This window comes from Chelonia mydas, chromosome 23 (assembly GCF_015237465.2).
Source record: "Chelonia mydas isolate rCheMyd1 chromosome 23, rCheMyd1.pri.v2, whole genome shotgun sequence".
Lineage (NCBI taxonomy): Eukaryota > Metazoa > Chordata > Testudines > Cheloniidae > Chelonia > Chelonia mydas.
In genome coordinates this window covers 1,373,991-1,401,844 of record NC_051263.2, presented here as the reverse complement: position 1 = coordinate 1,401,844, position 27,854 = coordinate 1,373,991, and the positions used below count along the sequence as shown (strand labels likewise).

Here is a 27,854-nt window from a genome sequence, read left to right as displayed (position 1 = left end):
GATTTGGACAGCGTGGGGTTCTGACCCAAAGCTTAATTGACCTGGTTCTGTGGATCCTAGCATGACTTCGCCACTGTAACGAGGCTGGTTCTGGTGGGACACAACGGAGAGGTGCCGATTCAAGACAAACTGCTTCAAGCAGGGCAGTTACAGCCCCAGGCTGGGGTTTCTGTGCACACCAAGGCAAACCAAACCAGCCAGACAGAGAGGACTTTGGTCTCACCCCACTGGCTAACCACAAGTCACACAAGCTATTCCCTTAGACACCCCAGTTTCCCAGTATCCCCACCAGTGCCACTCGTTATGGGGTCAAAGGGTTATGAAAACCAATACCCCAGTAAAAGAACAAAGGTTCTCTCGATCCCAAAGGACCAAGCCCCAGACCCAGGTCAATATACAAGTCAGACCTTATCCACAAATCATGCTGTTCCAAACCTTTAGAATCTAAAATCTAAAGGTTTATTCATAAAACGAAAAAGATAGAGATGAGAGCTAGAATGGGTTAGATGGAATCAATGACACACAGTCATGGCACAGTTCTTGGCTCAGGCTTGTAGCAGTGATAGAATAAACTGAGGTTCAAATCAAGTCTCTGGAGAACATCCCTAACTGGGATGGGTCATTCAGTCCTTCGTTCAAAGCTTCAGTGTAGCAAAGTCCCTCCAGAGATAAGAAGCAGGCAGTTGTCACCGAGTCCCCGGGCGATGCTCTGGAACTGCTCCCTATGAAGCCAGGCAGGACACTGGGAGCAGACTGTCTGCAGGGCAAACAGCTTACACATCTTCCACCTTCCTGGGTCTGACCTCAGAGCATTCAGCACCCTCTGCCCCTCCGTGCGCTTCCCACAGCGAGTCCGTCCAGGTGGGATCCTGAGGAAGCGAGAGCGTCCTGCCCCCCAACTCCGCAGTCAGACGGGACTCTCAGCCAGCCAGGGAAACAGAAGGTTTATTAGACGACAGGAACATGGTCTAACACAGAGCTTGTAGGTGCAGAGAACAGGACCCCTCAGCCGGGTCCATTTTGGGGGGCAGTGAGCCAGACAACCTCGTCTGCCCTTCACTCCTCGTCCCCAGCCAGACCCAAACTGAAACTCCCTCCAGCCCCTCCTCCTCTGGGCTTTGTCCCTTTCCCAGGCCAGGAGGTCACCGGATTCCTTTGTTCTCCAACCCTTTAGCTCTCACCTTGCAGGGGGGAAGGGCCAGGCCATCAGTGGCCAGGAAACAGGGTGTCGGCCATTCTCTGTGTCCAGACCCCTGCACACACCTGCCCTCTAGGGCTCTGCAAGGATCATACACCCTTACCCCACCACCTAGATAAGAACTGCCTAGGAGAAACTGAGGCATCCCCACAATATACAGAGAAAACATTAAGAACAGTCCCACTTCGTCACATTCACTAACGGGCATTTCACATCCTGGAGGGGAAGAGGTTTTCTGTGAACGCCCTTCCCTGCCTCTCCCAAGAGACGATTCGTCCAGGCCCATCCCAGCACCAGAACATTCAGGTTCCGGGGGAGCAAATCGGCTTGGCCCGCTGGCTTTGTCGGAGTTAGGGCAGATTTACCCCAGCTGGGGATTGTATTTCTCCAGCACAGACTTAACGCCTTCCAAAGCTACCTGGGCTTCCGTTCCACCGCCAGGTGCTGCATACTGAGCAGCAGGAGGGCTCAGCTGTGCTGGCTGTTACCTGGAGGACACTGACTAGGGCATTACTGCAGGCCAGGAACCTGTTTGGAGCTTTGCCCTCCAGCTCCACAGTAGGGGGGAGCTCCGCCGGCTGTTCACGGCTGCCAGATGTAATGCCTCCCCCAAGCTGGGCCATGGAGAGTGCTAGCAGATACAGACGCTGCGGTGACCGGAGGACACAGATCCCCTGTCTGCAGCTCAGAGCCTCAGACTCTGCACGAAAGCAGTGTCTTTGCAGGGGACATGACCCATCAGATCTGAGCTATGTTTACACAAGGCCTCAGCCTTTCCCCCACCTACCTCTCGGGGGTTCCTGGGTATTTCGCTGTGTGCTCAGACCTCCCCGGCCAGTGTCTCTCACCCAGACTGGCACAGCCCATGACCGGAGACACTGCCCAGCTCCAAGCACTGGCGGAGGGAGGAAGTGGCTGGCCAGGAGACTAGCTCTTCCCCAGTTTCCTCCTCTGTCAGCCTCCCAGCAAGAGCTCAAGCAGACCCTGGAGCCTTCCCATCACAGGTGGTGGTGGGGGGGGGGTTCCCCCTGCTTCCCACCCATCCCCCACCAAGCACTCTGCGCTGCACAGGCCAGGTTACCTTGGCTGCTTGAAGAGCTCACTGCCATGGTCGGGGGCTGCGGCAGGCCCGGCCACACTGGCCCCTGCTGCGTACATCTTCGGCCAGTAGCCTCGGCTCTGGCTGCCCACGCTGACAGCAGGAGAAGGCTCCCTCCTCTTGTTCCCGGGCCGCCCCCCAGTCTCGTGCAGGCTGGCGTAGTGGGCAGAGCCCGGCAGGGCTTTGGGCAGCTGGTCTCTCTGTGGCCCCAGGCGGGGGGGCTTGGGGTAGAGCGTGGTGTCAATGCCGCTGTCGCTGGAGCCCCCCTTGGAGACGGGGTCTGGCTCCCCCTCGGCAGGGTCGGGCGTGTCAAACCAGCGCTCGTCGCTGTGGCTGCTGGAGGCGTTGCTGGACAGCGTGTTGCTGCTGGAGTGGCTGGAGTACGGAGCCTCGCCCTGCAAAGACAGGCCCGCCGCGGGTCACTGGAGAGCGGCCAACGGGACTCCTGCTGCGCGCCCACCACGGGGGTCTGAGCCCTGTCCAGCCTTCTCCGCCAGGGACCCCCTGGGGATTGAACCTCACACCTCCGGAGGGCTCCAGGAACCTCGGCAGGGCTGGGGCCCTTTCAGGGGCTTCTTTCTGAGATGCTCAGATTGCTGGGTCTGGGGAAGGCGGGTGCAGTCCGGGGCGTCAGTAAGAGCCCAGGGCTGGGCCCACGTCTGAGTTCCCTTGCACACAGACTAGGCAGCGGTGCGCTCCCTGGGGAGATCGTGGGGACGGCGCAGCGTCCCCAGGCAGGCCGGGGAGGGCGTACTGGCAGCCCCAGTTCTGATGGGCTGGGGCACTCAGAAGCATCACCCGCAGCAGGATCGCTGTGCCCGGCGGGTTAGACGACAGCCATGCCCAGACCACGCTACAGCCCGCTGCGAAGACAGCCCGAGGGAGGCCGGCCTGCTTTGGGGATGCGAAGCAGCAGAGGCTCTTGTGCTGCACTGCAAAGCCGGGACAGACGCCGAGCGGCTCCATTGCTCAGCCGCGGTGCCTGCAGCGGCCTCCCCTGCTGACAAATGGGTCTACCTGGGCCAGCGACCGGCTCCGGACGCTCCTGGAGATTCGCTCCGGTGGGTGTTGCTCTCAGGATATAGCCCGGCCCTTCCTAAAGCACACCGTGCTGGGAACCATGCTGACCACACAATCCGGGGCAGCGTTTCCTGCCTGGCCCCCACTCCCAGAACAACAGCTCCTAGACTCAGCTCCCCTTCAACTGGGGGCAGACGCTGATGCGGGGCTCAGCTTCCCTGGGGTATCTGCCCCGGTATGGTCGCCTCCCCCAGGGCCAGACCTTTTCACTAGGCCTCTGCACGAGAGAAACCCTACGAGCCGAGCTGGCTGTTTCTCACCAGGGGAGAGCCAGGACATCCCTGTGGCTCGCTGGGGCTGGGGCAGGAGCAGGGCAGAGGGGCCTGCCTGCTGTAACAGCTCCCATGCACCATGTGCTGCAGCCCACGTGACCCAGGCAGGACACTCGCACCCCGGAGAACGCAGTGAGTAGCCTGGGGCCGGATTCAGGGAGAAGCTCCACTCACTTTGGAAGGCCGGTTGGGAGAATCCTTTCCTGCCAGCTCCTGTCTGCTGGGCCGCTTGGTCATGCTGCTCCCCGTCGCAGCAGGGAGCCGGGACTGCACCGGCACGTGCCACAGGGGCTCTGCAACAATCCACCACCACGCCACATCAGGAATGACATGCACCGCAGGCCCCGTGGATCCCAGCGCACCCACCAACGGCCTGCGGCATGTCAGACTGCACCGGCAGCCTCCTCTGGGGCAGAAGGCGCCAGCCTGTAACCGGAGTGCAGTGCACAGGGCAGGGAGGGGACAGCTTTAGGGAGCTGGTAATTAGCCACGGCTAGAACATCGGCCCCTGCAACGGGAGCCACTAGGGAACAGGACACTGCTCCTCCCTTGCCCAGCCCAGCCCAGCCCCCATTAACGCAGCACTGGCCTCTCCCAGAAGGAAGAGCACCTCCCGCTCAACACCGACGCTACCTCCCAGCCGCACACAGGGATTTCCAGAGAAATCCCCGCCGAGCCGCACCCTAAGCCAGACCGCTGGAGGGGACCCTCCCAAGGAGTGAGTCCGCCAGGGCCGCGGCAGAGCCTGCTGGCGGACACGCCAAGCTGGTGCCCACGCAGCTGTGCTGCCCTAGCTGGTCAGAGGGATTTTGCTTTGCTCATAATCCCACCAAAGGAAATCTCCCCGCTTGCTCTCCCATTGCTGACACAGACCAGCTGTGTGCAGCTGACCCCCGGTGTCTGTTCTAAGAGCTTGTCTCGGCCACCCCTTCCTGCTGAGTGGGGCTCGGGCCCTGTTCCTGCAACCCCCCAGCCTCACGAACATTAACCTGCTCATTGGCTCACCACCTGAGGGCAGGAAGAGCGGAGACACAGAGAACGGAACATTTTCATAGTACCCAGGTGACTTAGCCACCTAAGTCCCATTTCCAAAACAGGCATGGAGGAGCCTAAGTCACCTAGGCGGTTGGAAAATGTGCCCCAGAGAGATTGAGGCATACCTTGACTCAGGGCTGACTGGCCAATCTGAGACACCTCAAAGGGGCCCACTGTACACAAGGCAGAGATTGGCACCTCCACCTGGTCCCCAAACCACCTGTGCCCAGCAAGCCTGAGGCACGTCAAGTGCCAGCCCAGCGCCTCCCCGGATACCACTGCAAAGAGAAGCAAGCAAAGGATGGTTCAGCAAGGGGTAAACCATTCACCAAAGCGGGAACCAATCCAGTTCTAATCCCCTGTTAATGACAGGGACCTGGAGAACTTTAACAGCTCCAGTCCCTCGGGGGCAGCTTTCCTGCCAGCCAGAACAGCTGCTGAGTCTGGCTGGATCCAGTGGGTTCTGGGTGTCTGACTCTGGGGAGGACCAAGGTGCACCAGGCAGACAGGACACCTGGTCTCTACTCCCAGCTCAGCCCATGACCTGCCTTGGGGAAGCTGCCTCTATGGGCCTCTGTTCTCCTCCCGCTGTGTGAGGCAGCGCCCGGCACAACAGAGGCCCTGGCCGCTGGTGGTAACTGGGCCTACACATGCATTGGGAGCTCAACTGTAAGAAGCATGTGAAAGTTCACAAGAGATCCCAAAACCTCGAACTTTTGGCCTGCTGGGGAATGAACGATGGAAAATAGGTCAAGTTGGTTTCAGTAACAAATGTTATGAACAAGGGCAAGAAAACCCGACAGAGGCTGAGCCAGTCCAAACCACCACCAGCATGAGTGACTCATGGACCGGGTTAACATCACGCTTCTAAAAACAGACCATGTGGAGCCAGAAATTAATGCACCAAAATTGGTGCGTGGGATATTAGGCCTAATGGTCGGCCGGAATAACGAGGGACGAACTATGCCACCGGATTTTCCCCTTTCAGGGGTTCTTAAAAAGAGACTGAGAATCTCAGCAGCTCCGGTCTCACCTCCCGAGGCTGAGGGAGCCGAGCAGACCGAAGGGTTTCCATCACGAGAGGGTGGCCAGCAGGCCTCACTCCCGTTTAAGGAGCTGTGTGTTCACCTCAGCCCATGGTGGGGACAGCTCATTGCCACCAGAGCCGAGCCTCTTCCATTCCCCGTCCCTGCTGTGTTACACTCTTCCCCTCGATTTCTTTCCTCCTGTCCTGTCTCTCACTCTCTCAGCTTCTAATCAAAGCCTGAAACCAGCTGGACAGCCTCAGCACAGCCAGATGAGACGGCCACTGCCCTGCCCGAGGACGATGTCCCTGAGCAGAATGGGAACCGGGGTCCAAGCACCAGCTGCCCCGGAGGACCTGCCAGCCAAAGCATCCATTCGTAACTGACCAGCAGTCCAGTGTCCCAGAGACATCACCCAAAGCCGCCTTTCCCCCCTTTGCTATCCGTCCCCTCCTCCACATCGGGTCTGTCTGTTACAAACAAGAGCAGCAAATACCCTTCACATACTTCAGCACTGAGTAAAATTACCTCTCTCCTCTGCACCAATGCAAGGTTGGTAATGAAAAGGGGAGATGCCAATATTTTGCCTCCAAAAGGAGAGAGGCTTAAATAGGTTTTGCTGAAGTTTATCTGGTATAACTCGAGTTCGGTTTCACTCTAAATGCTCGTTTTAATTTCTTGGGATCTTTGTGTTTGAGCAATAAACTTTCAGCGCACTGAGGCTCTTCTAGGGAAGATGGGGCTGGACAAAGCCAGGCCCCAAAGTACACCGGCTGGGAATTTTAACATCCCGTCTCTAATAGCTTCGAGTTTCTGCCATCGTGAGGCAGCCGCTCCCAGAGTCCGTAGGCGTGCAGCTCCCACAGCGGGTGCTGGGAGACAGGATCAGCCTGGTTAGCTTCTGAAGGCTGTTGTATCAACGCCCCACCTGCGGGGCTCTCACCTCAGAGCAACCCCGTCAGAGCCTGCTGGACACAGGATCTATAAATAAAAAGTCTCCCACTTGGCTGGCGGAACAAAAGCAAACTAGCAATCACTGACCCATTGAGGGGCTGGGGCCAGATCAGCAGAGAAACACCAGGAGAAATCCAGAGTCTGCTTTTCAGCATGTTTCTATTCATTGATTTCTCCCCCTCTCGAAAACAGCCAATTGAGAGTGGAGAGGAGAAAGGCATGGAACCCTCCTGCGGAGCTGATGGCAGACCTGATCCGTGGGACTCACCGCTGCAGGCTATTACCAAGGCCAGGAGCTCAGTAAAGATTTGTCAGGACAGCAGAGTGGACACAGCATCGGCCTGGGAGTCTGGAGACCTGGGTTCTATTCCCAGTTCTGCCACTGTCTTGCCACATGACCATGGGCAATTATGTGTCTCAGTTTCCCCTCCCCCCATCTGCCTCAACCCTAACGACCCCTTCCCCCCACCACGCCCAGCCTGACCCTCAGCGGCGGGGCTGCCGGCCTGCCCCAGACCGAGCAGGGACAGCCAGTGGCATAGGAGGCAGGGCCACCTCCCCGGCCCCCACACCAGCTGGGCAGGGTTCAACATGTCAGTCTAGGGTGCACAGACCAAAGAGGTGGCTGGGGAGTTTGGCTCCCAAATCAAGAGAAGACACAGCTGCTGCGGAGACTGCATCATGCCACAGGCTCCATTCCGGCTTGAAAGCAAGGAAAACCCTCGGGGAATCATAATGGAGCCTACGTGCCCAAGTCGTTTGGCATTTGCTGTGTTCAAATGCTTCAAACCCCAAGGCGAGTGCACTGGTAACTGCGCCGGTGTGAGGGAGCCTTACCCGGCTTGTGTCTCTCCATGGTGCTCTCCTGACTGGGGAGCCCCCCGGATGAGGAATCGCCGCTCGAGGTCACTTCGGGGCTATAGTGCTGTTCCAACGGCAGCAAAGGACGTTGAGAGGCTGCATATCTGCGAAGGGAACGGGAGGTGTGACAGATGAAGCCGGCAAACTCAGGCTGTTAAAATAATCCTGTGTTCTCATTAGCAGGTTTTTAAAAGCCAGGATGCAGGCCCAGGCGGGGGAGGGGAAGGGGAAAAGCTGAGAGCTGAGTAAGGCAGAGTGTGCAATGAAAACCCTTGGGAAATCTTGCCGCTGAACACAGGCACCAGGCAGACCCCGAAAATAACGGATGAGCTGGAGGGACACAGCACGGAGCCTGGAATTGCAGGCTAGGGGAGCAGCCATCCGAACTCACCAGGGCTACAGTAAACCCGACATTGCCTGGGGGCTGCGTGCAGGAATAAGCCAGCGCGGTATGCGTCAGGCAACGGACAGCCGAAGACCCTGTCTGAGCAAACACAAACCACAATGCGGGGCACAGAGAACAGCTCGTTGCTGGGGAGAGACCCCCCAGAGCTCTCTGAGGAGCAGGGTACAGCTGGGCCTTTCTCCACCACATGCCCACGCCCCGGGAGTCACGTGCTGCGGTGGCTCCTGCACTGGAGCCGGTTCATTAGCAGTCTGCTCAGCCGGCGCTCGACGGCTCCATTTCCCTCACCGGCGCCAGAACCTGGCTGTTCCCACTGGGAGCTCTCTGGGGCAGGAGCTGGGTCTCACTATGTGTCCGTGCATCGCCCAGCCCAGCGGGCCCCTCTGCTCTTGGTCAGGGGGCGTCCGTGCATCGCCCAGCCCAACGGGGCCCCCCGCTCTCGGTCAGGGGGTGTCTGTGCAGTGCCTGGCCTGATGGGGCTCTGATCTCAGTTGGGGGGTGTCCAGGGCGTTTCCCCAGCTGGATCATGGCTACTGAGCACAGCTCCCCCAAGCGAATGCTACCAGTGAGGTGGCTGGTGAGTGGATCCCTGCACGTCCTGTGGCCGTGCTCCGTGCAGGTGAAAGCAGCTGGCCAGACCCCATTATAAACGCACACTGCTCTTCGCCAGATCCAGGGGCACTCGGCTCTGGTTTCAGAGCTCAGGTAAAGGCTGCTGGGGCTCACCAGGCGGGCAGAGGGATGGGATCAGCCCAGAAAGGAAGAGTAACTCCTGTAACAGGCCAGTGCATGACAGTCACCTCTGGGGCTGCTGCTCCCATCTTCCCATGTGCTCAGTATTCTACAGAAAGGGGATCGGCACCGTACGTGGCTCCTGTCCCGGCCGCTGGACTACAGCGTGCCGAGTGGACTCCTGCTCACCCAGCACTGGACAGGACCCTGGATTGTCAATGGGGAGGAGTTCTGCTGAGCCAGGGCAGAGTAAAAGCTGCAGTAACTGGCCGTGAGAAAGACGCGTCGCCCCCCTCCTGGTGAAGCAGAGTTGCCACTTCCCGGCTCCCTTGGCCCGGCGTACGCCGTTCTGGCCAGGGCTCAGAGCATCTTCTCACGAGGGGGAGGGTGGATGTGTTAATTGCTGGCAATGGAAGATCCCCTCTGTGCAATGGGCACTCGGGACACAGTGAAATGGGCACTCCCCCCGACATCGCTCCAGGCTTGCCGGCAGCTAGACGGGCTATCAGACTCGCGCAGCGGGGTGGAGAGGTTAGCACCTTTCCCCTGTTCCTTAGCCTACCTTTCTGGGGATGGCTTATAGCGGGTGTAAGCGGTTCCTCCCGAGCCTGGAGTTGAGAAGCTGCCTGACGGCTGCCGATAGGGCTGGGCTCTCTCTGCCCCTGCTGGGGAGGAGGCGGTGGAGGCATGTGGCGTCTCAGGGAAGCTAACCGGCCTGGTTCAAAGAGACGCACACAGAGAAAGAAAGGCTTTCAGTGCTTGGTCTGCCCTAAAGATTCAAACATCCCGAGCCAGAAATCCCCCAGAAACCCAGCCCAGCTCTGTGCACTTCCTCCTGCAGCAACCAGCTGGAGAGCCCCAGAAAGTACCAAGACTCGGGCCCAAAAGAACAAGAGCAAGGCAAGTAGTGAGCGAGTGTGATGGCCAGTGGAGCTGGAGAACATGGACAGTGCAGAGAGCGGTCACCGGGACGTGTGTCTGCACAGGTGTGTGGACGTTCACTCCTTGGTGAATGGCAGGTGACACTTCCCCCCAGCCGTAACACATCACTGCATGCAAGAGTCCCTGGCAAGTGACACGCAGTTGCACTGGATGCTACTGCTGGGGCTGTCCCAGCTCAGCCCCTCCCTGCGCTGCTAGCCACCCCGTCTCACCACATTCACCCTTTCTGCTTCCCGTTCTCAGCTGGAGAGAAGGAGACACTAATGCAAAGGGAGGCCCTGACGTGCATTAAAGGGCTGGCGCAATGCTGCTAGGGTTCTCAGGAGTTCGTACTGACCAGCCCCTCCCTCGCCGGAAGGGAGTTGGAATGCAAAAGGCCGATTGCCTTGAGCAGCCTGGACCACCACTGGCTGGGCGCGGCTAACGCAGGCTGGGGACTGCAGACCAGGCTCTCAACAGGGAGCGAGATCAAAGGCTGCCAGTTCAATCTGCCCCCAAAAGCTGGAATCCCAGTGTTCAGGAAGGTATGAAAGGGCCGTTCAAACAGGAGCCCCCCACACCCTGGGGTAACCAGCTTGGAAGAGGCAGATTTCCACCATCTGTGGCAATGTTTACAGTAAATTGGGTGTGCCACCTGCTAGGCCCCATTTTCACAGCCTGCTCCACCCACCGCAGGACCCTGGCCCAGGCAGGAGGGTGAACCTCAGTCAAGGCCACACAGCTGGGGGACACCGCAGTGCTCAGTTGTACACACGAGCCATTTCCGAAAGCCTCACGTACTGACCTCAGCGTCAGGCTCGTGCACCACGGCTCGCACTCACTTGTGCGCCGCACCACTCAGTCCCCACCCGCAGGTCACCCCACGGACTGCCCCTCGGCCCCTGCACCTCAGCCCCACCCCCCGCCTTACCTCTTGCTGGGCAAGGGCTGTGGCTCGCGGTACGGGACGACGGAGGCCTGTTTGGGGGGCCTTGTGAGGGACTGGGCATGGCTGAGGGGCGGGGGGTCTGCCCATTTGGCTGCCTGCGAGGAGTTGTGCGAGGCAGGGCCGCTCCACTGCCATGCCGAGTTGCTGCGGTACGGCGGGCGGTGCCCCGTGGGCACGCTCTCCAGCTCTGCCTTGTGCTCCATGCTGCTCATTTCGAAGGACTCGGCCCATCCCCTGAAAAGCAAACAGCACTCGTTGCTGCGGGCACGCGAGACTCTCTGCATGTGAGCCCGGGCGGGCAGCTAATGCCGCCTCTTCCCCTGCCGAGGGGCCGCCCATGCAGCCGCAGAGGGAAGAGGCGCTGCTCCTTGGAGGTTGTGCTGCCTTCCCCAGCTCAGCACTGTGTCTAACCGCACAGCACTGTGCCAACGGCAGCATCTCCCTGCTACTTGCCAGGACGACGCACAGGCAGCTGGAACGGAGGAGGTGACCTACTTAGCCACACGTGGGGAAAACCAGGACGCAGGAGCCTAAAGACGGACGGACAAAACCCTGCCCGCTGCGGGCTTCTCAGGCCAGGGTCCCTCGGGGCCCTTGGAGGGGAGTGTGCTGCGCCCCTCCCACCCACCCACCCACAGCTCCCTCTGCGCGGGAAAGGCACCAAACGCCCCCAGGCTGGAATGCCAGAGACCACCCCGCTGAGTCTGATTTACAGCCGTCTCAGTGCTCGCGGCCCCGGCCTCCGTGGTTCATCGTCTCGCTGCACCAGCTTACTCTGCTAACAGAGACGCTGCACTAGCCCACGGCTCTGCTTCGAAACCCTCCTACACATCCCATTTGCTGCAAAGGGGAAAAACCGTGTCTGGAGCAATTCCTGCCCCTGCACTAGCTCGGCTCCAGCCGCAGGCTGCCAGAGGCTGGAGCGGGGCCCTCAGCAGCTGGCAACGGCTCAGCCTGGTGGAAGGGAGCCTGCACTGGCCCCCTCATTGCTTCATTTCATTATGGGCAGCGAGACAGCAGCACCGCCTGGCCTCGCCAGCGCAAACCTCCTCGGTTCGGTTCGGGGCAGGGAAATGAGCTGGAGCAAGAGAGTTCTCCAGATTGCTTCGCGTTACTGGGAGCTTTTTGTTCAAAACAGCCATGGGGGGAAGCCCTGAAGGACAACGGCTTGGGGATTGGCTGCCTATTGACAGGCAACAAGAGCCATGTTTAGGCTCCTGGACACCTGGCTTGATTTTCAGATGTGAGCAGCAACCGCCCTGCCCACTGACGGGGCTGTTGGTCTATGGACTTCGCACCCGCCATGGGAAGAGTTGGGCCGACGGGAAATGGCAACAGGTCTGGAGGAATCCAACTGTAAAGCCCAACGGTCCTAATTCTGCTGCTGCCGTTAAAAGCCGAGGTTACAGACGATCCCTGCCAAAGTAAGTAACCAATGGCCAGGAGCGAGAGCGGGCACCTTGGCGGATGGAAAATTCCACTGCACTTTAGTTGGACCCCTCGGCTTGCTGGGCAACATCCCTCTCAGCACTAGCAGAAACGAGTGCTGCACCCGCGCCCCGAGGAAGCCCAGGGGTTGACACTCAGGTGAGCACGGCAGGGCCACGCCCGCTCTCCATGCGTGCTACGCTGGGACTCTCTCCTGGGAGGCGCTAAACAGCAGCGCGGACATGTGGAGCCGGGGGGTTTGGATGGGCTTGAGAGCCCGCGCTGCTGTCCTTAGCACGTCTGCCTGCCCAGCGTGACCCGGCCCTAAGAGCCTCATCCCACCCACCCAGCCAAGGCACAAGAAGGGCAGGAGGGTGCTCCATGCTGCCCATCTCCCGGGGCAGTTTGCTGCTGGCAGCCCTTTAGCTGCAATCCAGAGACCAACTGAGAAACAAGCCCTGATGCTATGAAACGGTTTCTCAGCCCTGCTGCTAACTGCGGCCTGCCACACAGTGAGGTCATAGCACAGCCCTGGGCTGGCAAGTCAGCGCACGAGCCAGCCTCTCGCTCCTTCCTCCTAGCGCAGGAACTAACTTCACATGCAAAACGACAACTTAGCACAACTCCCCTTTAGCTGTGGCCATTACGGTACCTGCTCCCTGCTCTAAGACATCAGCCGTCTGGCTCCCGAGCAGAAAACATGGCTCCCATCCCTGCAACACGCGACCACTCCAGGAGCCACCATTCACGAGCAGAGCTCGGTCCACGGCCGGGTTTGGGTTTTGATTTGGGAGGAGACGCTGCCTACAAGTTTATCACTGTCTGAACTTGTCCTGCAATGCCGCAGAGCAGGCGTGGCTTAGAAGTCAAAGCACAGAGAAAGCTGCAGGGGCCACATGCAAATCTGTTCATAAATGGGCCCAACTTAACCCTATCAAAGCCAGAGAACTCTGAGCAAGCCCCCCCCAGTAACTCAGCTTGTCGTGCTGAGCGACTACAGCACAGACAGTCCTGGCCTTGCCAGGCAAGGCCAGTTGGCTCTCACACGTCAGGGTTAGCCAGGCTCATGGCCCCATCTTCCCCTGGCCCAGTGTCCTGCCAGCCATTGCCCCGGGGGCGGAGCCGGATGGCTTTGGGCCCCCGCTGTTTGCACTCCCATCAGTATACTTTCCTTTTTAATGAAAGCTAACAGCAGCTCAGCTTCCCCCATGCCGCGGCGGAGCGGAGGGCCCAGGGAAGCGAGCCGAACCTGGACGCCATGGCACCACAGCGCCTTGCAAAGCCCGGCCCCCGGCGCTGCACTTCGGTAGCACTAAGGCATGCCGGGAAACGCGTGTCAGCCCCTTGGGGAAGAGGGGGCAGTACCTGCGAGGGACGCCGTCCTCGTGGGGCGGGATGATGACCACTTTCACTGTGACCGAGGTCCGCAACAAGTCGATCATCTGGTCGTGGGACAGCGTCACCACGGCAACTTTACAGATCTCCACCAGCCGGCTGCCCTGCCGGAGCCCCGCCTGCCACGCAAACCCGTAGTCCTCCACCTCGGCCACCGTCCCGTCATACTTCACGTGGAAGCCGAGCTGGCCCAGTCCGTTCCTCCTGAGGGTCATGTCGACTGTCTCGCAGCCCGAGGTCATGACCTGCGGAGGGCACATGGAGCAGCAATCCCAGCATCACCAGACCAGCAAATGGCCCCCACTGGGGCCGTCTGTTTCAGCCAAAGCTGCCTGACAAACTAGCCTGCAGCCTCAGCCTCTCCTTTGGTGCCGGCTTCACCCCACTGCCCCCGACACTGCTCACAAGAGCTCAGGGGCTCGTGCTTGGCTTGGCACAGCAGGGAACCCGCTCGGATGCTGCCACCCTCTCGAGCTGAGCGCCATGGGGCAGTCTGACCGCGTGCCCAGTGTGGAGGTCCAGGTTTCACCGACAGGCTCTGCACCCTGCTCATGCTCCTCTGCCACAATACGCGTGCATTTGCACTGATGTTTTTCACTGAATGCTGCCCTTTACCTTCCTCCCAGTCCCCAGACTCAACAGAGAGCTAACAGCTAGCACCCCTGGGAACCAGGCCGCCCCTTTGCTGCCGGCTGCTCCATGGAGATCAGCTGGTTGTGGGCAGCCCCTCTAACACGGCGTGTGCAAACCCATGTCCTGCAGCGCTCGCAGCCAGCATTCTGTGCACAGGGCACTCCCCTATGCTGAGCTCCTGTTCATTTCACCTCTGCCTGCCAGCAGGGGGCCTGCTGGGCTCCCCCTCGCACCCCAAGATTTTGGAGAGAGGAATCGGGCCCATGGAGATGAAGTCCCAGGCAGATGGCCTGACCCTGGGCTGACTGTGCCTGGATCAGCTGCTGCTCACTGCCCAGGAAACGGGGTCTGCACACAGTGGGCGAATGAATACGAACGAGGAGACAGGGGCCCGAGACAGTCACTTGGAATCCCGCAGCGACATGGGCCCATGTGTGACCCCACCACACCCACTGGCAGCTGGAAACATTCTGCCCACACCACTGAGGAGGCAGTTTGACTAGCAGGCAGCCGGGACGCCTGGGTTCCATCCCCGGCTCTAGGAGGGGAGTGGGGTCTGGTGGGTAAGAGCAGGGGGGCTGGGAGCCAGGACTCCTGGGTTCTCTCCCCAGCTGTGCCACTGATCTGGTGTGTGTCAACTTGGACAGCCTACCTCCCCTCTCACTCCCTTCGTCGGTCTCATCTATTAAGAGCGGAGGCTCTCTGTGCAATGGGGCCCCCGGGCGTGACACTAATACACCAGCCAGCTTTGCTCCTACCTTGAGTCGCTGCACTATCTCCTTGATGTCCTCAGGGCTGCTGTCCGCGGCCTGGATGGAGACATGGTCCCCTCTGCCGTAGAAGATCCGGAGGGTGCTGGGGTCAGGAGTCCAGCCGATCACATCCCTGCAGAAGCAGTTGAACACCACCTCCTTGGTGGCGAGGTCCAGCAGGACGATGAACTCGTTGGAGATGGCCAAGATGCACTCGATCTCCACCCCCTGAGCAAAGTCCTGGGCTGAGACGCGCCAGGCGATGGCCCCGCTACTGTACTGCTCCGCCCCCACACGCGCCTTCATCTTCTCCTTCTTCTTGGAAGTCAGGGAGATCAAGTTGAATTTCCCCGTGGAGTCGATGGGCGTGTTAGTGACGCAGTTCTCTGCCAGGTCCTTCAGGTACTCCTGCCTGGTGCGCGTCGCCATGGTGTGGAACTTGTCAGACTTGTGTGCGGCATTCTCAGCATTGATCACCTTGGCCAGTAAGAAGTCTCTAAAGATGTCAGACTTGCGGAAGGTGACGCCGCTGGGGATGGGGGGGCCAAAAGGGGGAGCATCTTTGGATCTGGTCACAGCCACGCTTAGGAAACGAAGGGGAGGAGAAAAACCACTTAGAAGAGCTGTCTCCTGCTAGCGCAGCAGCTTCAGGACACATCGTGTGTCTTCCCGGATAGGGCTAGCTGTGCAAAACTGGCTAGGGGTTTCTGTGCGCCCGAAGGAAGGCGCCTTTCGGAGGGCAGGTGCTCAACCCCAGCTGAAACTCAGGCCCCTGAAAGGCGCCTCCAAGTAAGGCACCAGCTCCCGTAGCCCCAGTCTTCTTCGAGCGATTCACGGAGCTGGCATCAGAAAGCCTCTGTTCCCAGAGCAGAACGGCAGGAGAAACATTAACTCCAGCCACCCACACCTCCCCCACCCAGTGACTGCCTGGAGCATTCAGTCATGTTCGCTCCCACACAGCGCCAACATAGCCTGAGACCTCGGGTCAGAGCCTCGCCAGTGCAAACAGGCATCCTTCCACCCCAGCCCCTGCGGCCAGTTGAGCGGAAGAGCAGACAGCACCATCCCGGTGCAGAAAGCCAAGGGGCGCGGGCGGTGACACAGAACCCGAGCTGGCAGCTGAGAGCCAGGTGTCTAAAAGCTAACGGTGGGTTAGCAGCAGGTGAGGCTTACCTATAGCAAACGTTATCAGTGCAAGGGCTGTGGACTCTGACAATAATAAAGACATGCTGGAAGTGTGAGCGGATATTCTGGGGGGTGAAAGGCAACGCTCCAGGCTCCTGGAAGATGATTGTGACTATGTCGTTTCCTATGTGCCGCTTCCTGAGTAGCTACCAAGGTAAGAACACACACACGTGTTAGTGCCCCGGGTGCCGCATAAAGACAGCATTAACGAGCAAACACGGGCGAGGCAGATGACAAAGGCTCCGGGGGACCTCGCCGTCCGGTCAGATGGCGAGAGGAGAAGCGGGCAGGAAAACCGGGCCTGACCCAGCACAGAGACGTAGCCACAAGATTTGAAATGTTAAAGCGAATCCTATTTGGAGAGCCTGGGCTGCTGGCAGCTGCATGGAGAGTGGGATCACCCTTCACCTCCCAAACCAGCGGGCACCACATTGCTGTGTTCTTCCCGCCAGAGCACGTGGAAGGACTCTGCAATGCCAGTCAGTGATGGGACAGAGCCACAATCACTGCTAGCTTTGTGGGGAGCCCAGCAGACTGCTCTCCATCTCAGCTCTCTGTGCCCATGGCACGGCTCCTTTGCAGACGGGGAAGGGTATTGAGACTCTCAGGCCAGTTCCCGGCAGTCTGGCGTCTAGCTCCGATTACAAACCCAGATTGTCAGGAGCCCAGCTGCTATTTGCTCGCAGCCCAGCCCAGCCCAGAGGGATGGGCCAGTGGGCAGGAGACCCAGGTTCTCTTCCCAGCTCTGCCACGGACTATGACCGTGGCCAAGTCATTCAGTCTGGCTGTGCGTCAGCTCCCAGCAGTGCGTCCAGTGGAGACGACAGCACTGCTTCCCTCCCGAAGCGTGAGAGGATGAATCCACTGGAGTGTGTGCAACAGAGCACGGACACTTTCTCCTTCCTTACTCATCTACAGGACCCGCACCCAGACCACCCTGGACATCCCACGCTGCCTGACAGCCGAACCCGGGAAGTCTGAAAACACATTTGCCTAGGAAGTGAGGGGAATGCTGACACTGGTCGTCAGAACAGCGCCACCTCCAGCCATTGTGCGGCACGCCAGAGCCCCGCAGGCTCTCCAGTACCCTGGGCTCTGCCAGCTGCAGGGCCGTTTACCTGCTGCCGGTTGTTGAGTGTGTAGGGGAGCATGGTGGAGACGTGGAACATGATCTCGTAGTCCTGATACGTGGTGTACAGAGAGTGGGTGCCGGTGGAGTCGGCTGCGAAGCAGAGTAAGAGAAGAGACTCCGTGAGGGGAGAGCTAGCGGACGCGCTCGGCGTGCTGACACAGCACACGCGCAGAGGTACGCTGTGCCGGCAAGCTCCGCACACGCTCTGCGGCCACGGGCACCGATGCCCCCTGCCCGCAGACCCCTTGCCGCACGCACTGGGACTTACTCTTTGTGTCCAACTGGGCAGCGTACTTGCTGAAGGCTTTCAGACAGACCCTCTCCCCGATGAGGGAGAGGAACTCTTCGAAGGCTGGCCCGGCCTCCTCATTATTGTACATCTCCTCCTCTGAGCTCTGGCGTGCTTTGCAGTACAGGATCCCCACCTTGTGCTTCCTGCAGAGCTGCGCGAGTGGGAAGGGGCGTGAGATGCTGCCTGCTCTGTCACCAATCTCCCACCAGCAGGGTGCCACGCCTGGCCGAGCGCAGCCCAGCCCAGAGGATGGAGCGCTCCAAGGGGCCTAGGTGACTTAGAAGCATGAGTCCCATCACAAAGAGGATGGAACCCCAGTGCCTAGCTCTGCTCTGAGATCAGCTTTCTGCCTTTGCAGACTGGCTGCGAATGGCCGCAAGCTATGCCCCTCTTCTAGGCGAGCTCAATGCCGATCCCCGAGCCAGCCCCCCATCCCCGTTCCCAGATTTGCAGCAGGTCTCCCACAGCTGACAGCAGGACCCCCAGAGGGCACGAAGCACAGCTCAGCACTGCCCATCTGCTGCACGCGACTCACCCCCTGCTCGTCGAGTTTCAGGAGCTGCTCTGTGACTTTCGGTGTGTTCATGGCAAGCCGCAGACAGTGGATGTTCAGCTCGGGGACCACATACTCCAGCACGTCCTTCAGGGGGAGGCCACGCACCGTCCCATGCTTGGTGGTGGTGGGAGTCGCGTCCTCCAGGATGGAGCCTCGCAGGGTCACGAGCTGCACCAAACACACAGAAGTGGGGAGAGGAGTTACAATCCTGTTCTCTGGGAACCGGCATGTCTCCGGGCAGACCTCCTGGCGCAGGACGTCATCCACTTCAGCCACGAGCTTGCCATGGAAATCCTGCTTAGAGAACTAAGAATGAGATGGCTTTGCTTAGGGAGGTCGGGCACACCAGCGAGGGTCTTCGCAAACCTGCAGGGATGAGCTTCTCCTAGGAAAACACACTGTGCTTTCTAGACTCAGTAACCAGGGCAATGGTAAGGTCTCCAAACATACAAGCCAATGTAAAAATAAAGCCAAGTGTCAGCATTCGGCAGACTTGTACAGAGGTAAGCCCCCAACCTGTAAGCCCCCAACTGCGCCAGGCGCTGCCCAGACCCCAACCAAGGCCGGGGCCCTGTCGCACTGGGCACTGTACAGCCCCTGACCGAGGCAGTCCCCGACTCAGAGAGCTCCCAGTCTGAATAGACGAAACAGGCACAAACTGGGAGAAAGGAAGGATCCTCACTCCCATCTCGCAGACTGGGGGAAACAGGTCCACAGAGATCGAGTCGTGCCCGAGGTCAGACGGGGTGTCTCTCCTGGGTTCCAGCCAAACCCCTTCACCATGGAGCCCCCCTTCTTTTACAAGTACAGATAAAACAGTGCAACCCTTCTTCGGGATCTCCTCCAGCACTCTGCCTGCCTGGCGGAAAGGTGGTGAATCTCTGGAACCGCCCTGTCCCTTGCACCGACTGCAGGTGTACCTGGCTCTTCATTCGAGCCACACACCTGGCCTGGGACGAGTCACCGGGCCAGCCCCTTTGCCTGCTGCGGGGCCCTCAGCCGCTGCTCTTGCAGAGGCCAGACCAGGAGAGCACCAGGAACAGGAGCCCCCAGCGTCAGCACTGAGACCCCGGCTCGTGGCGCCGACGCCCGCCCCGGCAGGAGCAGGGCGGGTCACCAGGCTCGCGGGGATGCCGGAGAGCGCTGAAACTTGTGGCCTGTTCCGGCTGCCGCTGCCAGCAGGCTGCTTGGCACGCCGATGGCAAGCCACGGCGCCCTCTGCTGGGGGCCAATCGGATTTCAAGGGCTGTTCTAAAGTCTCTCTAAGGGCATGTAAGCCCAGGGTTTTCCAACCCGGGCTCGAACCCAGGGCTCTGGCATGCACACTGCAGTAACCAGGTCCCAGAGTCCGAGCGCCCCCACTCTAGCCCTAGGACCACAGTGCTCGGGGGAAAACCTCCCTGCCCGCCCTGCAGGGCACCAGCAGGCAGCTCCCTAGCCCACCTGCAGCCAAGCACTCACGCAGCTTGTAGACCTGCTCTGCTGAGTCCAGGCCCGGTCCTCTAGCTCAGAGCAGGGTCCCCGGTTCAAGCCCTGCTGCCTGCCCAACCCCTGCAGGGAGGGACCTGGAGCCACACTCCTGACAGCTGATTGAACCTGACTGGGAAGGTCAGCGCCACAGCGTACCAGAACCCTGCTTGTGCCCCACAGGCCGAGGCTGGGGGGGCCCTCGGACAGAGGTGGTTTCCAAAGTCCCCCTAGATCCAGAATACAGACACGCAGGCACTCTCTGGAGGAGGACGGCAGCCGTGGCCGCCCCGGACGAGATGACGTACCTCGCTGGTCCGGAAGATAATCCTGTACTGGTACTGGGGCCCGTGGTCTTTATGATCCTCCAACTTCTCTCTCCTGATGCTCACAGCCACTGGTCCTAGCTTCTCATCCACGCCAAAGTAGTTGGAATGCTCTGAAAAAGCAAGGAGGTGCCTTGCCAGAGAACAGAAGCAGGCACCGGGCAGAGGGGCTGGTCGAGTGAATGGCATCCTGGAGACACGAGTCACTGACGTGCCCTCGGCAGAGAGCAATGGGCCCGTCAGAGTGGAGCTAGTTGTTACGGAGCCCTGGCACTGCGCACTCGTGTATGGAAGCTAGTTTTGGAGCACTCAGGAATATAAACCTTTGTACGTGCCACGAGGGACATCCTAGTTCTGGTGCAATGCTCAGCGCTGGCACCGGCAAACTCAGTAGAACCAAAATCTGCCCTGACCATGAGCTACCCTAGGAGATATGCACACACCCATCCGTCCCTGCAGGGTTATTGTTATAAAAGCCCCAAACCACCAGCCCCCCACTAAACAAAATTCCATCAGCCCAGCCCCACATTAGACACGCCAACAGACCCCTTGGGAGCCACCCTACAATAATAAGCCAGGCTGCGGGCACAGAGTCACAACGACAAACCCGGCAACATTTCAGCCCCAGGGTGATCAGACAGCGCTGTTCACCCCTCGTGTGTGACAACACGAGGCAGAACACTGATACAGGAAGTGACTTTCTCTACACAATTAGCATGCGGAACTCATTGCCACATGTATCACTGAGACCAAAAAATGTAGCAGGGCTCCGGCTTGGGTATCAATATAGTTACAAAGACTGCCCAGAGCAAGGCTTTAGCAGCCCAGGCCTGGGAGAGGGTATTAAACCCTCTTGCTTTGGGACACAGACAAGCCTTTAACTAGTGAGGGTTCGGAAGGAAGGCAATCCCATCACTATGGGGTCTCTAGCACTTCCCGTTGGTGCTGGCCTCTGTTGGGAGACAAGAGGCTGGGCTGGCCAGAGCCAGTCTGGTAACGCAGACGATACCTGACCTGGGGGAGCCGAACTACAGTGGCTGGGACGAGCGGCAGGACACCGCAGCTTTGCAGGGCTGGAGGCGACTGCCCGAGCGTTACCTTTGCCATGGAAATAGAGCTGGTAGTAGCGGGCCCCCAGGTCGACGTGCTCCACGTTGTAGCGTGCGAGCCTGCTGGGGCTCCTCTGCAGCTCCCTGGGGACCTCCAGCACGGAGATGCTGGCATTGGTGCAGTAGGCGTTGAGGGAGGGCTCCAGGAAGCCCCCCTCGCCCGCAGCCCCGCCGGGGGAGCCAGCCGACGCCCTGGAGAAGCTGACGGTGCGCTCGCACATGCCGCCCACCTCGTTGCGGAAGTGGGGGCAGCTGAGCAGCAGGTCGTTGCTGTTGTTATCCCCGAGGTCGTGCTCCAGGCTCTCCTTGTCGTTGAGGTCTTCGGTGCTGGCGAAGGCCGGGTCCAGCTCCCCCAGGCCGTAGGCCCGGGAGAGGGCAGCCGAGACGGCAGAGGCGGCTGAGGCGCCCGTCGTGGTATTCCGCCGCTGCGCCACCACCACTCGGGTGGCTGCCACCTGGCTGAGGTTGAAGAGCAGGCTCTGCACGTCGTAGTGAGCGAAGCTCTTCTGGCAGACCCAGGCCTTGCCACCCTCCTCCGGCTCCGCCAAGGCCCGCCCGGGCTCCCCATCGCTCCGGCTGCTCCGCAGCTTCTTGAAGATGGAGTCGCCTCCTGCCTCCCCCTTGGGGCCCTTCTTGCGGGGCTTCTCCTTCGGAGGAGTGGGGGAGTCCTCAGGGGGGAGCCCCAGGCCGTTCCTCACGTCCGCCTGGGCGCTGCCAGCCGCTTGCAGGCTGGAGGCTGTGCTGGTGTTGGCCAGCAGCAGGTCGCTCGGCTTCTCGGGCGGCAGGCGTCGCTGGGCCGGCTTCTGGCCGCGGAGCTCACTGAGCATGTCGAACAAGCTCTGTTCCGAGACGCCCTGCACGTCGATGGAGGAGGTGCTGCCGTACTCGCGGAAGAGGGGCAGGCCGCTCCCCAGCTTGGCCCCACGGGGCTCGAGGGCCTCTTCCAAATCACACTCGCCGAGGGTGATCTCGCTGTTACTCCTGTTGCGCAGCGGGACGAAAGCCCTGCCAGGCGATCGGGGCCAACCCTCCTGGAACTCCACGTCCTTGGATCTCCTCCTGGAGAGCCGGTGCAAGCCCCTGAGCCCTGAGGAGCCCAGGCTGGTGGGAGGCGGCTGCTGCCCATTCTGAAAGCCCTTGGGTGAAAGAAAAGTCCTGCTGATGCCCGTCGAAGCTTCCATGTCCCTCGTGGGGCTTGGAGCGGCCGGATCCTTCAGTGTCTCTCTCTTTGGGGGCCAGTCGGCAATCCTGGCGCGCACGCCCATCTTTGGCATGGCAGGCGTGGTGGCGGTGGGCCGCGGCCCAGGCAGACTGTCCCCAGCTGGCTGCGAGGTGCCACCATTCTGCGCCCAGAAGCCTGGCGAGAAGTAATCCCCCCGCGTGCCAGCCAGACCGTCACTCCCCTTCAGCGCTGGTCCGCCAACATCCACACTTGCATGTGGAATGGGTCGATAGGATGTCATAGTCCAAAGTCAGCGCTAAACCCTACTTCCAGGGGGAAAGGTCCACTCATCTCCGGTGTGAGACCGGCCCCTCAGCCATTGCTGGGTGCAGCCAGGGCAGAATGGAAAGGCAAGGGCTTGCCAGAGCCAGCGTTAGGACTTTCTGCCTGCTCGTCCCATGCTGCCATCCTCGCTCCCCAGGAGCCTGCAGCCTTTTATCGGGAGGCAACAGATTGGATCTGGTCCGAGGGGAAAGTCACTGCTCAGCCCTTGCTCCCAGCTGGTGCTGCTCCGGGGACGACCGTTCCAGACGCAGGCCAGGCGGGTGCAGTACCATTTCCCAGGCCTCCTAAAGCAGGGAGAGTAAAGGGAAACATTAGCAAAACGATGGAGAAGGATTGAGCTTGAGAGTTCTTTGCAATGCTACTCACAGCAGCTCTACAAATGGCCTTGCTTCTCTACGCCTCCGCTACTATTCATGGTACCGCCCAGAGCCCCATCAGGCAGACAGCGGCCGACTCCTCCCCATTTCACAGGGGAGATCTGAGGGCCAGGAACTTGCCCAAGGTCATCCAGGGAGTCTGCAGCAGAAGTGGGGATTGAACCCACAACCAGTGCCTTACGTTCCCTGGGTTGCTAGGGGGCTGGGTTTTCCAGGGTCTGGGGCAGCCTGCCTTGCACGCTGCCCAGCGGCCTGACACCCAGGTCTTTCAATTTGGAATAAAACCCAATTAACCCCCACCTCTGCCAATTTCCCACAAACTGGAACCCTGCATTCTGACCGGCTCGAGCTTTAATTCCAAGTCCAGCCCCCTTCTGTGTGACTGCCACAGGGAGCGACGCGGGTGCGGGTTTGGGGACAAAGCAGACGTGCCGGCCAGGCGTAGGACTGACGGCCGCTAGACCAGGCAGTAGTTGCAGGCACCGGTTTCTTAGGCTGCACGTAAAATCGTTGCAGGTTGAGTTCCTAGTTTCGTCCTGATCGGAAGTTTGTGTATTTAAAGCAGTGCACCAAGCGTAACTCATGTGAGATGCAGAGGTGGTGACTGTCCTGAGGCTGCAAAGAACGAGCGCCACTGAAATGCACACCTGTGTATCACATGCTCTGAACTGATAACAGCTAACTGGAGATTCCCCGTGAGTTCCAGGAAGGTTGCTTTGCCCACTTGGCTGACCGATAACAGTTCACTTCCCACTCCGGCTCCACCTGTCACATTTCCCCCAAACAACCTTCCCTCCTCAGGTAAAAGCCGTTCAGACCTTTCCCCAGGGTTAAAACATCTTGACTGGGTAGTGCTGCAAGTATCATCTAAGCCATAGGAAACTGAGTGACAGCTGCAGCATGAAATGGATTTAAACCCACAAAAGCAAGGAGAGCCCCGAGTTCAGACTGAATGTGCCCAGGCACCAAAAGGGAAAGGAGGCCGCTGTTGGCCCGGCCAGCCCGAGCCAAACAGAGACCACGGAGCAAACTAAACATGAGAGGACTTCCCTCTTCCCCCATGACTGTTTAGTTTCCCTAAGAGCCTTTGGTGAGGGACCTTGTCAGGCTTTCGGAAAGGCCAAGAACACGAGCCACTGGATCCCACCTTGGCCACATGCTTGCGGATTCCCTGAAAGAATTCGAACACGTTGGTGAGGCGGGATTTCCCTTTATAAAAGCCGGGCTGACTCTTCCCTGACCTATCGGGTTCAGCTGTGTGTCTGAGAATTGTGTTCAGAATTTTCACTGCGTTTGGATCAGGCTGTTATCCGGACAGTGAAATCAATCATTTGACCCATTTTTATATAGCAACAACATTTAAGATGACTAGTAAATGCATCTAATACTGCAGCTGGAACAGCTCCCACGTCTGTGGAAGGTGGGCAAAGGATCTCGCTGGCTAGAAAACAACCGAGGACTGTGAACGTGAATTCTCAGTGGCCCTGTCTTTTTCTCCCCACCCCCCGAATGTTTTCTGAAATACCAGTTGGATCTTCTGTCTACAGCTGCAGAGTGCGGCCCATTGGATTGCTGGTGCCTCCCATAACGTGGTGGGCCTTCGGCTACCTAGCACCGTACAGACCTCCAACCGAACAAGACAAAGGGATGCTCCAGGGATCGCATGACACGTCCATTCTCAGCTCAAGCAGAGCAGAGGATTTCAACCAGTCAGCTCCGTCAGTGTTTGCAGAGCAAGGCCACTGAACGTGGACATTTTTCTGTATAACAAAAATATAGCACAGCACCGTTCCCAACTGGCCCTTCTTCGACACCAAGTGATTTGCCGAGAATCTCTTGCCTGTCCTATGGTGGCACACAGCAGTCCCACGGCGCCAGAGCAGGGTGCTGTGTGGTGCCGCCCCGTTGTGATAGCCACTGTACAGCCACAAAGAGAGGCAGGCCCTGCCCTGAAGAGCTCACAGACAAGACACTTCCCCTCCACACAGAGCTGCAGAGAGGGGGAGTAACTTGCCAAAGGTCACCTAGCTGGGAGCAGAACCCACGCTGCCTCCTCCCAGTAAGCATTGAGCAATTATCCGGGTGCTGTGCAGGGCAGGGGTAATAACCTAACCAGAACAGACTCAAACCCGGGGGCCTGGGAGCGAGAGCGTTACTGAGTGGGCACCGTGCTGGGGCTGTGTATAAATCCGAGGAGAGGAACACCAGAAACCCCAGTGGTGATTTTAGCCAGGCTAGGAGAAGTCGTCCCCGGCCCACTGGTTCCAAACAGGCTCTGTGACAAAGCAGGACTGTTCTTAATAAGAAAAGGAGTACTTGTGGCACCTTAGAGACTAACCAGTTTATTTGAGCATGAGCTTTCGTGAGCTACAGCTCACTTCATCGGATGCATAGCATATCGTGGAAACTGCAGAAGACATTATATACACACAGAGACCATGAAACAAAACTTCCTCCCACCCCACTCCCCTGCTGGTAACAGCTTATCTAAAGTGATCATCAAGTAGAGCCATTTCCAGCACAAATCCAGGTTTTCTCACCCTTTCCCCCCCCCCCCCCCCCCCCCCCCCACACACATACAAACTCACTCTCCTGCTGGCAACAGCCCATCCCGCTTTGAAACCCCTCTTTATAATGCGCATGATAATCAAGGTGGGTCACCTCCAGCACTAATCCAGGTTTTCTCACCCCCCCCCACCCCCCCCCCTTCCAAAAACCACACACACAAACTCATTCTCCTGCTGGCAACAGCTCATCTTACAATGTGCACAGCAATAATCCAAGTTTAACCAGAACGTCTTGGGGGGGGGGGGTTTGCAGGAAAAAAACAAGGGGAGACAGGCTACCTTGCATAATGACTTAGCCACTCCCAGTCTCTATTCAAGCCCAAATTAATAGTATCCAATTTGCAAATGAATTCCAATTCAGCAGTTTCTCGCTGGAGTCTGGATTTGAAGTTTTTTTGCTTTAAGATAGCGACCCTCATGTCTGTGATTGCGTGACCAGAGAGATTGAAGTGTTCTCCGACTGGTTTATGAATGTTATAATTCTTGACATCTGATTTGTGTCCATTTATTCTTTTACGTAGAGACTGTCCAGTTTGACCAATGTACATGGCAGAGGGGCATTGCTGGCACATGATGGCATATATCACATTGGTGGATGTGCAGGTGAACGAGCCTCTGATAGTGTGGCTGATGTTGTTAGGCCCTGTGATGGTGTCCCCTGAATAGATATGTGGGCAACTGTATATATAATGTATATATAATGTCTTCTGCAGTTTCCACGATATGCTATGCATCCGATGAAGTGAGCTGTAGCTCACGAAAGCTCATGCTCAAATAAACTGGTTAGTCTCTAAGGTGCCACAAGTACTCCTTTTCTTTTTACGAATACAGACTAACACGGCTGTTACTCTGAAACTGTTCTTAATGTTTCCTCTGAATAGTGTGGGGGTGCCTCAATTTCCCCTAGGCAGTTCTTAAGTATCTAGGTGATGGGGTAAGGGTGTATGATCATTGCAGAGCCCTAGAGGGCAGGTGTGTGCAGGGGTCTGGACACAGACAATGGGCGACACCCTGTTTCCTGTCAACTGATGGCCTGGGCCCTTCCCCCCTGTAAGGTGAGAGCTAAAGGGTTGGAGAACAAAGGAATCCGGTGACCTCCTGGCCCGGGAAAGGGACAAAGCCCAGAGAAGGAGGGGCTGGAGGGAGTTTCAGTTTGGGGCTGGCTGGGACATGGAGTGAAGGGCAGACGTGGTTGTCTGGCTCACTGCCCCCCAAAATGGACCCGGCTGAGGGGTCCTGTTCTCTGCACCTACAAGCTCTGTGTTAGACCATGTTCCTGTCGTCTAATAAACCTTCTGTTTTACTGGCTGGCTGAGAGTCCCGTCTGACTGCGGAGTTGGGGGGCAGGACCCTCTGGCTTCCTTAAGACCCCGCCTGGGCGGACTCGCTGTGGGAAGCGCACGGAGGGGCAGAGGATGCTGAATGCTCCGAGGAAGGTGGAAGCTGCATGAGCTGTGTGTCCTGCAGACAGGCTGCTCACAGAAAGGAGACTTCCCCAGAGTCCTGACTGGCTTCATGGGAGCAGTTCCAGAGCATCGCCCAGGGACTCCGTGACAGGCTCTTTGCACAAAAGTCCTTTTAGATACCACTGCCGCCCGTCCCTTTCCCTTACAAACCCTGCCCCACTCAGTTACCATGGGGCTGGCCCCCCACAACTGTAAAAGAGCTGGAGGCTGCAGACTGGATCGACAAGGTAGATGGGAGGCTGGAGACAGGATATACTACCGGAGGAAATTCTTGCTTTATCAACCTCCCAGAATCATCTGCAGAGCCGCTGAGCAAAGAAGCCACTCTGCCAACCACAGAAACCCTGGAGGAAGGATGCCCCAGGAACCGACGCTTTAAACAGCTCCAGCCTCCCTTCCTCTCCCTTCACCACAAAGCACAGGAAAAGTGTCTCGGTTTCACTTTCACGCAGCTGGGAGAGAGGAGACATCTATTTCAGGGGCCAGGGCAGCTGCTTGGCATCTTACAAGTTCCTGGATGCTTCTCTTTTCCGTCAGCAGCTTCAAGAAAAGAGCAGAGAACCTGCCTTTCAGCCTTCTCTGATAGAAAGGAAGAAATAGGTCAGCCACTTAGATACACAGAAGGGCAGGAGACACTAAACCACCCTCGGCAATGGAAATCAGATGCCAAACAGACTGCCGGGCTCTGCTGGAGACTAAGACTGGAGAGCTGTTAACCTCCACGGAGAGGTTTTTCGTACTGAAGCCTGAAAGCAGGCGCTGGGTAAGGAAGTGGCAGTGAATGCAAGTACCCAGATAAGGTGAGGAGAGTGCTCTGATGTACAGATTTGATCAGACAGAAGGTGGCAGAGTCACTGTCCAACCCCCTCCCCCTCCCCCCGCACACACACCCTCACCCCCAGTGGCACCAGGGGCCTCAATCAGGGATCATGGCCATTGGGCTAGGCACCATACAGCACACAGTACAGTTTCTTAGGCGCCACTTCTCCCTTGTCCTACACCTGGTGCTGTCGTTTACACCAGTGTGAAGGGATTGCAAAGCGGAACCAGGCGAGCGCAAAGCAGGCACAAGCAAGTGCTCACGGTGCAGGACTAGAGGGAATCAGGCCCACAGAGTTTCAAGCCAGACC

General features: G+C 58.6%; 1 protein-coding gene across 10 annotated transcripts in view; it reads right to left on the bottom strand.

Moving 5' to 3' along the window:
• The window catches only part of SIPA1L3 (signal induced proliferation associated 1 like 3), a 113,335-nt gene that overhangs the window by 12,821 nt on the left and 72,660 nt on the right, over positions 1 to 27,854 (bottom strand). For 6 of the 10 annotated variants that reach the window (XM_043534593.1, XM_043534594.1, XM_043534590.1 and 3 more), the window contains exons 2-14: positions 20,797 to 22,598; positions 19,681 to 19,811; positions 17,885 to 18,073; positions 17,326 to 17,500; positions 17,044 to 17,147; positions 15,914 to 16,071; positions 14,747 to 15,323; positions 13,326 to 13,600; positions 10,515 to 10,766; positions 9,225 to 9,377; positions 7,501 to 7,628; positions 3,824 to 3,942; positions 2,280 to 2,692 (exon numbers count right to left, since the gene is read on the bottom strand). In XM_043534593.1, the coding sequence (XP_043390528.1) occupies positions 2,280 to 2,692; positions 3,824 to 3,942; positions 7,501 to 7,628; positions 9,225 to 9,377; positions 10,515 to 10,766; positions 13,326 to 13,600; positions 14,747 to 15,323; positions 15,914 to 16,071; positions 17,044 to 17,147; positions 17,326 to 17,500; positions 17,885 to 18,073; positions 19,681 to 19,811; positions 20,797 to 22,270 (4,148 nt within the window). In that variant the 5' untranslated portion in view covers positions 22,271 to 22,598. Of the gene's footprint in view, positions 1 to 2,279; positions 2,693 to 3,823; positions 3,943 to 4,809; positions 4,963 to 7,500; positions 7,629 to 9,224; positions 9,378 to 10,514; positions 10,767 to 13,325; positions 13,601 to 14,746; positions 15,324 to 15,913; positions 16,072 to 17,043; positions 17,148 to 17,325; positions 17,501 to 17,884; positions 18,074 to 19,680; positions 19,869 to 20,796; positions 22,599 to 27,854 lie in introns of all 10 variants that reach the window. The other 4 variants (XM_037884385.2, XM_043534587.1, XM_043534586.1 and 1 more) reach the window with 2 other exon arrangements.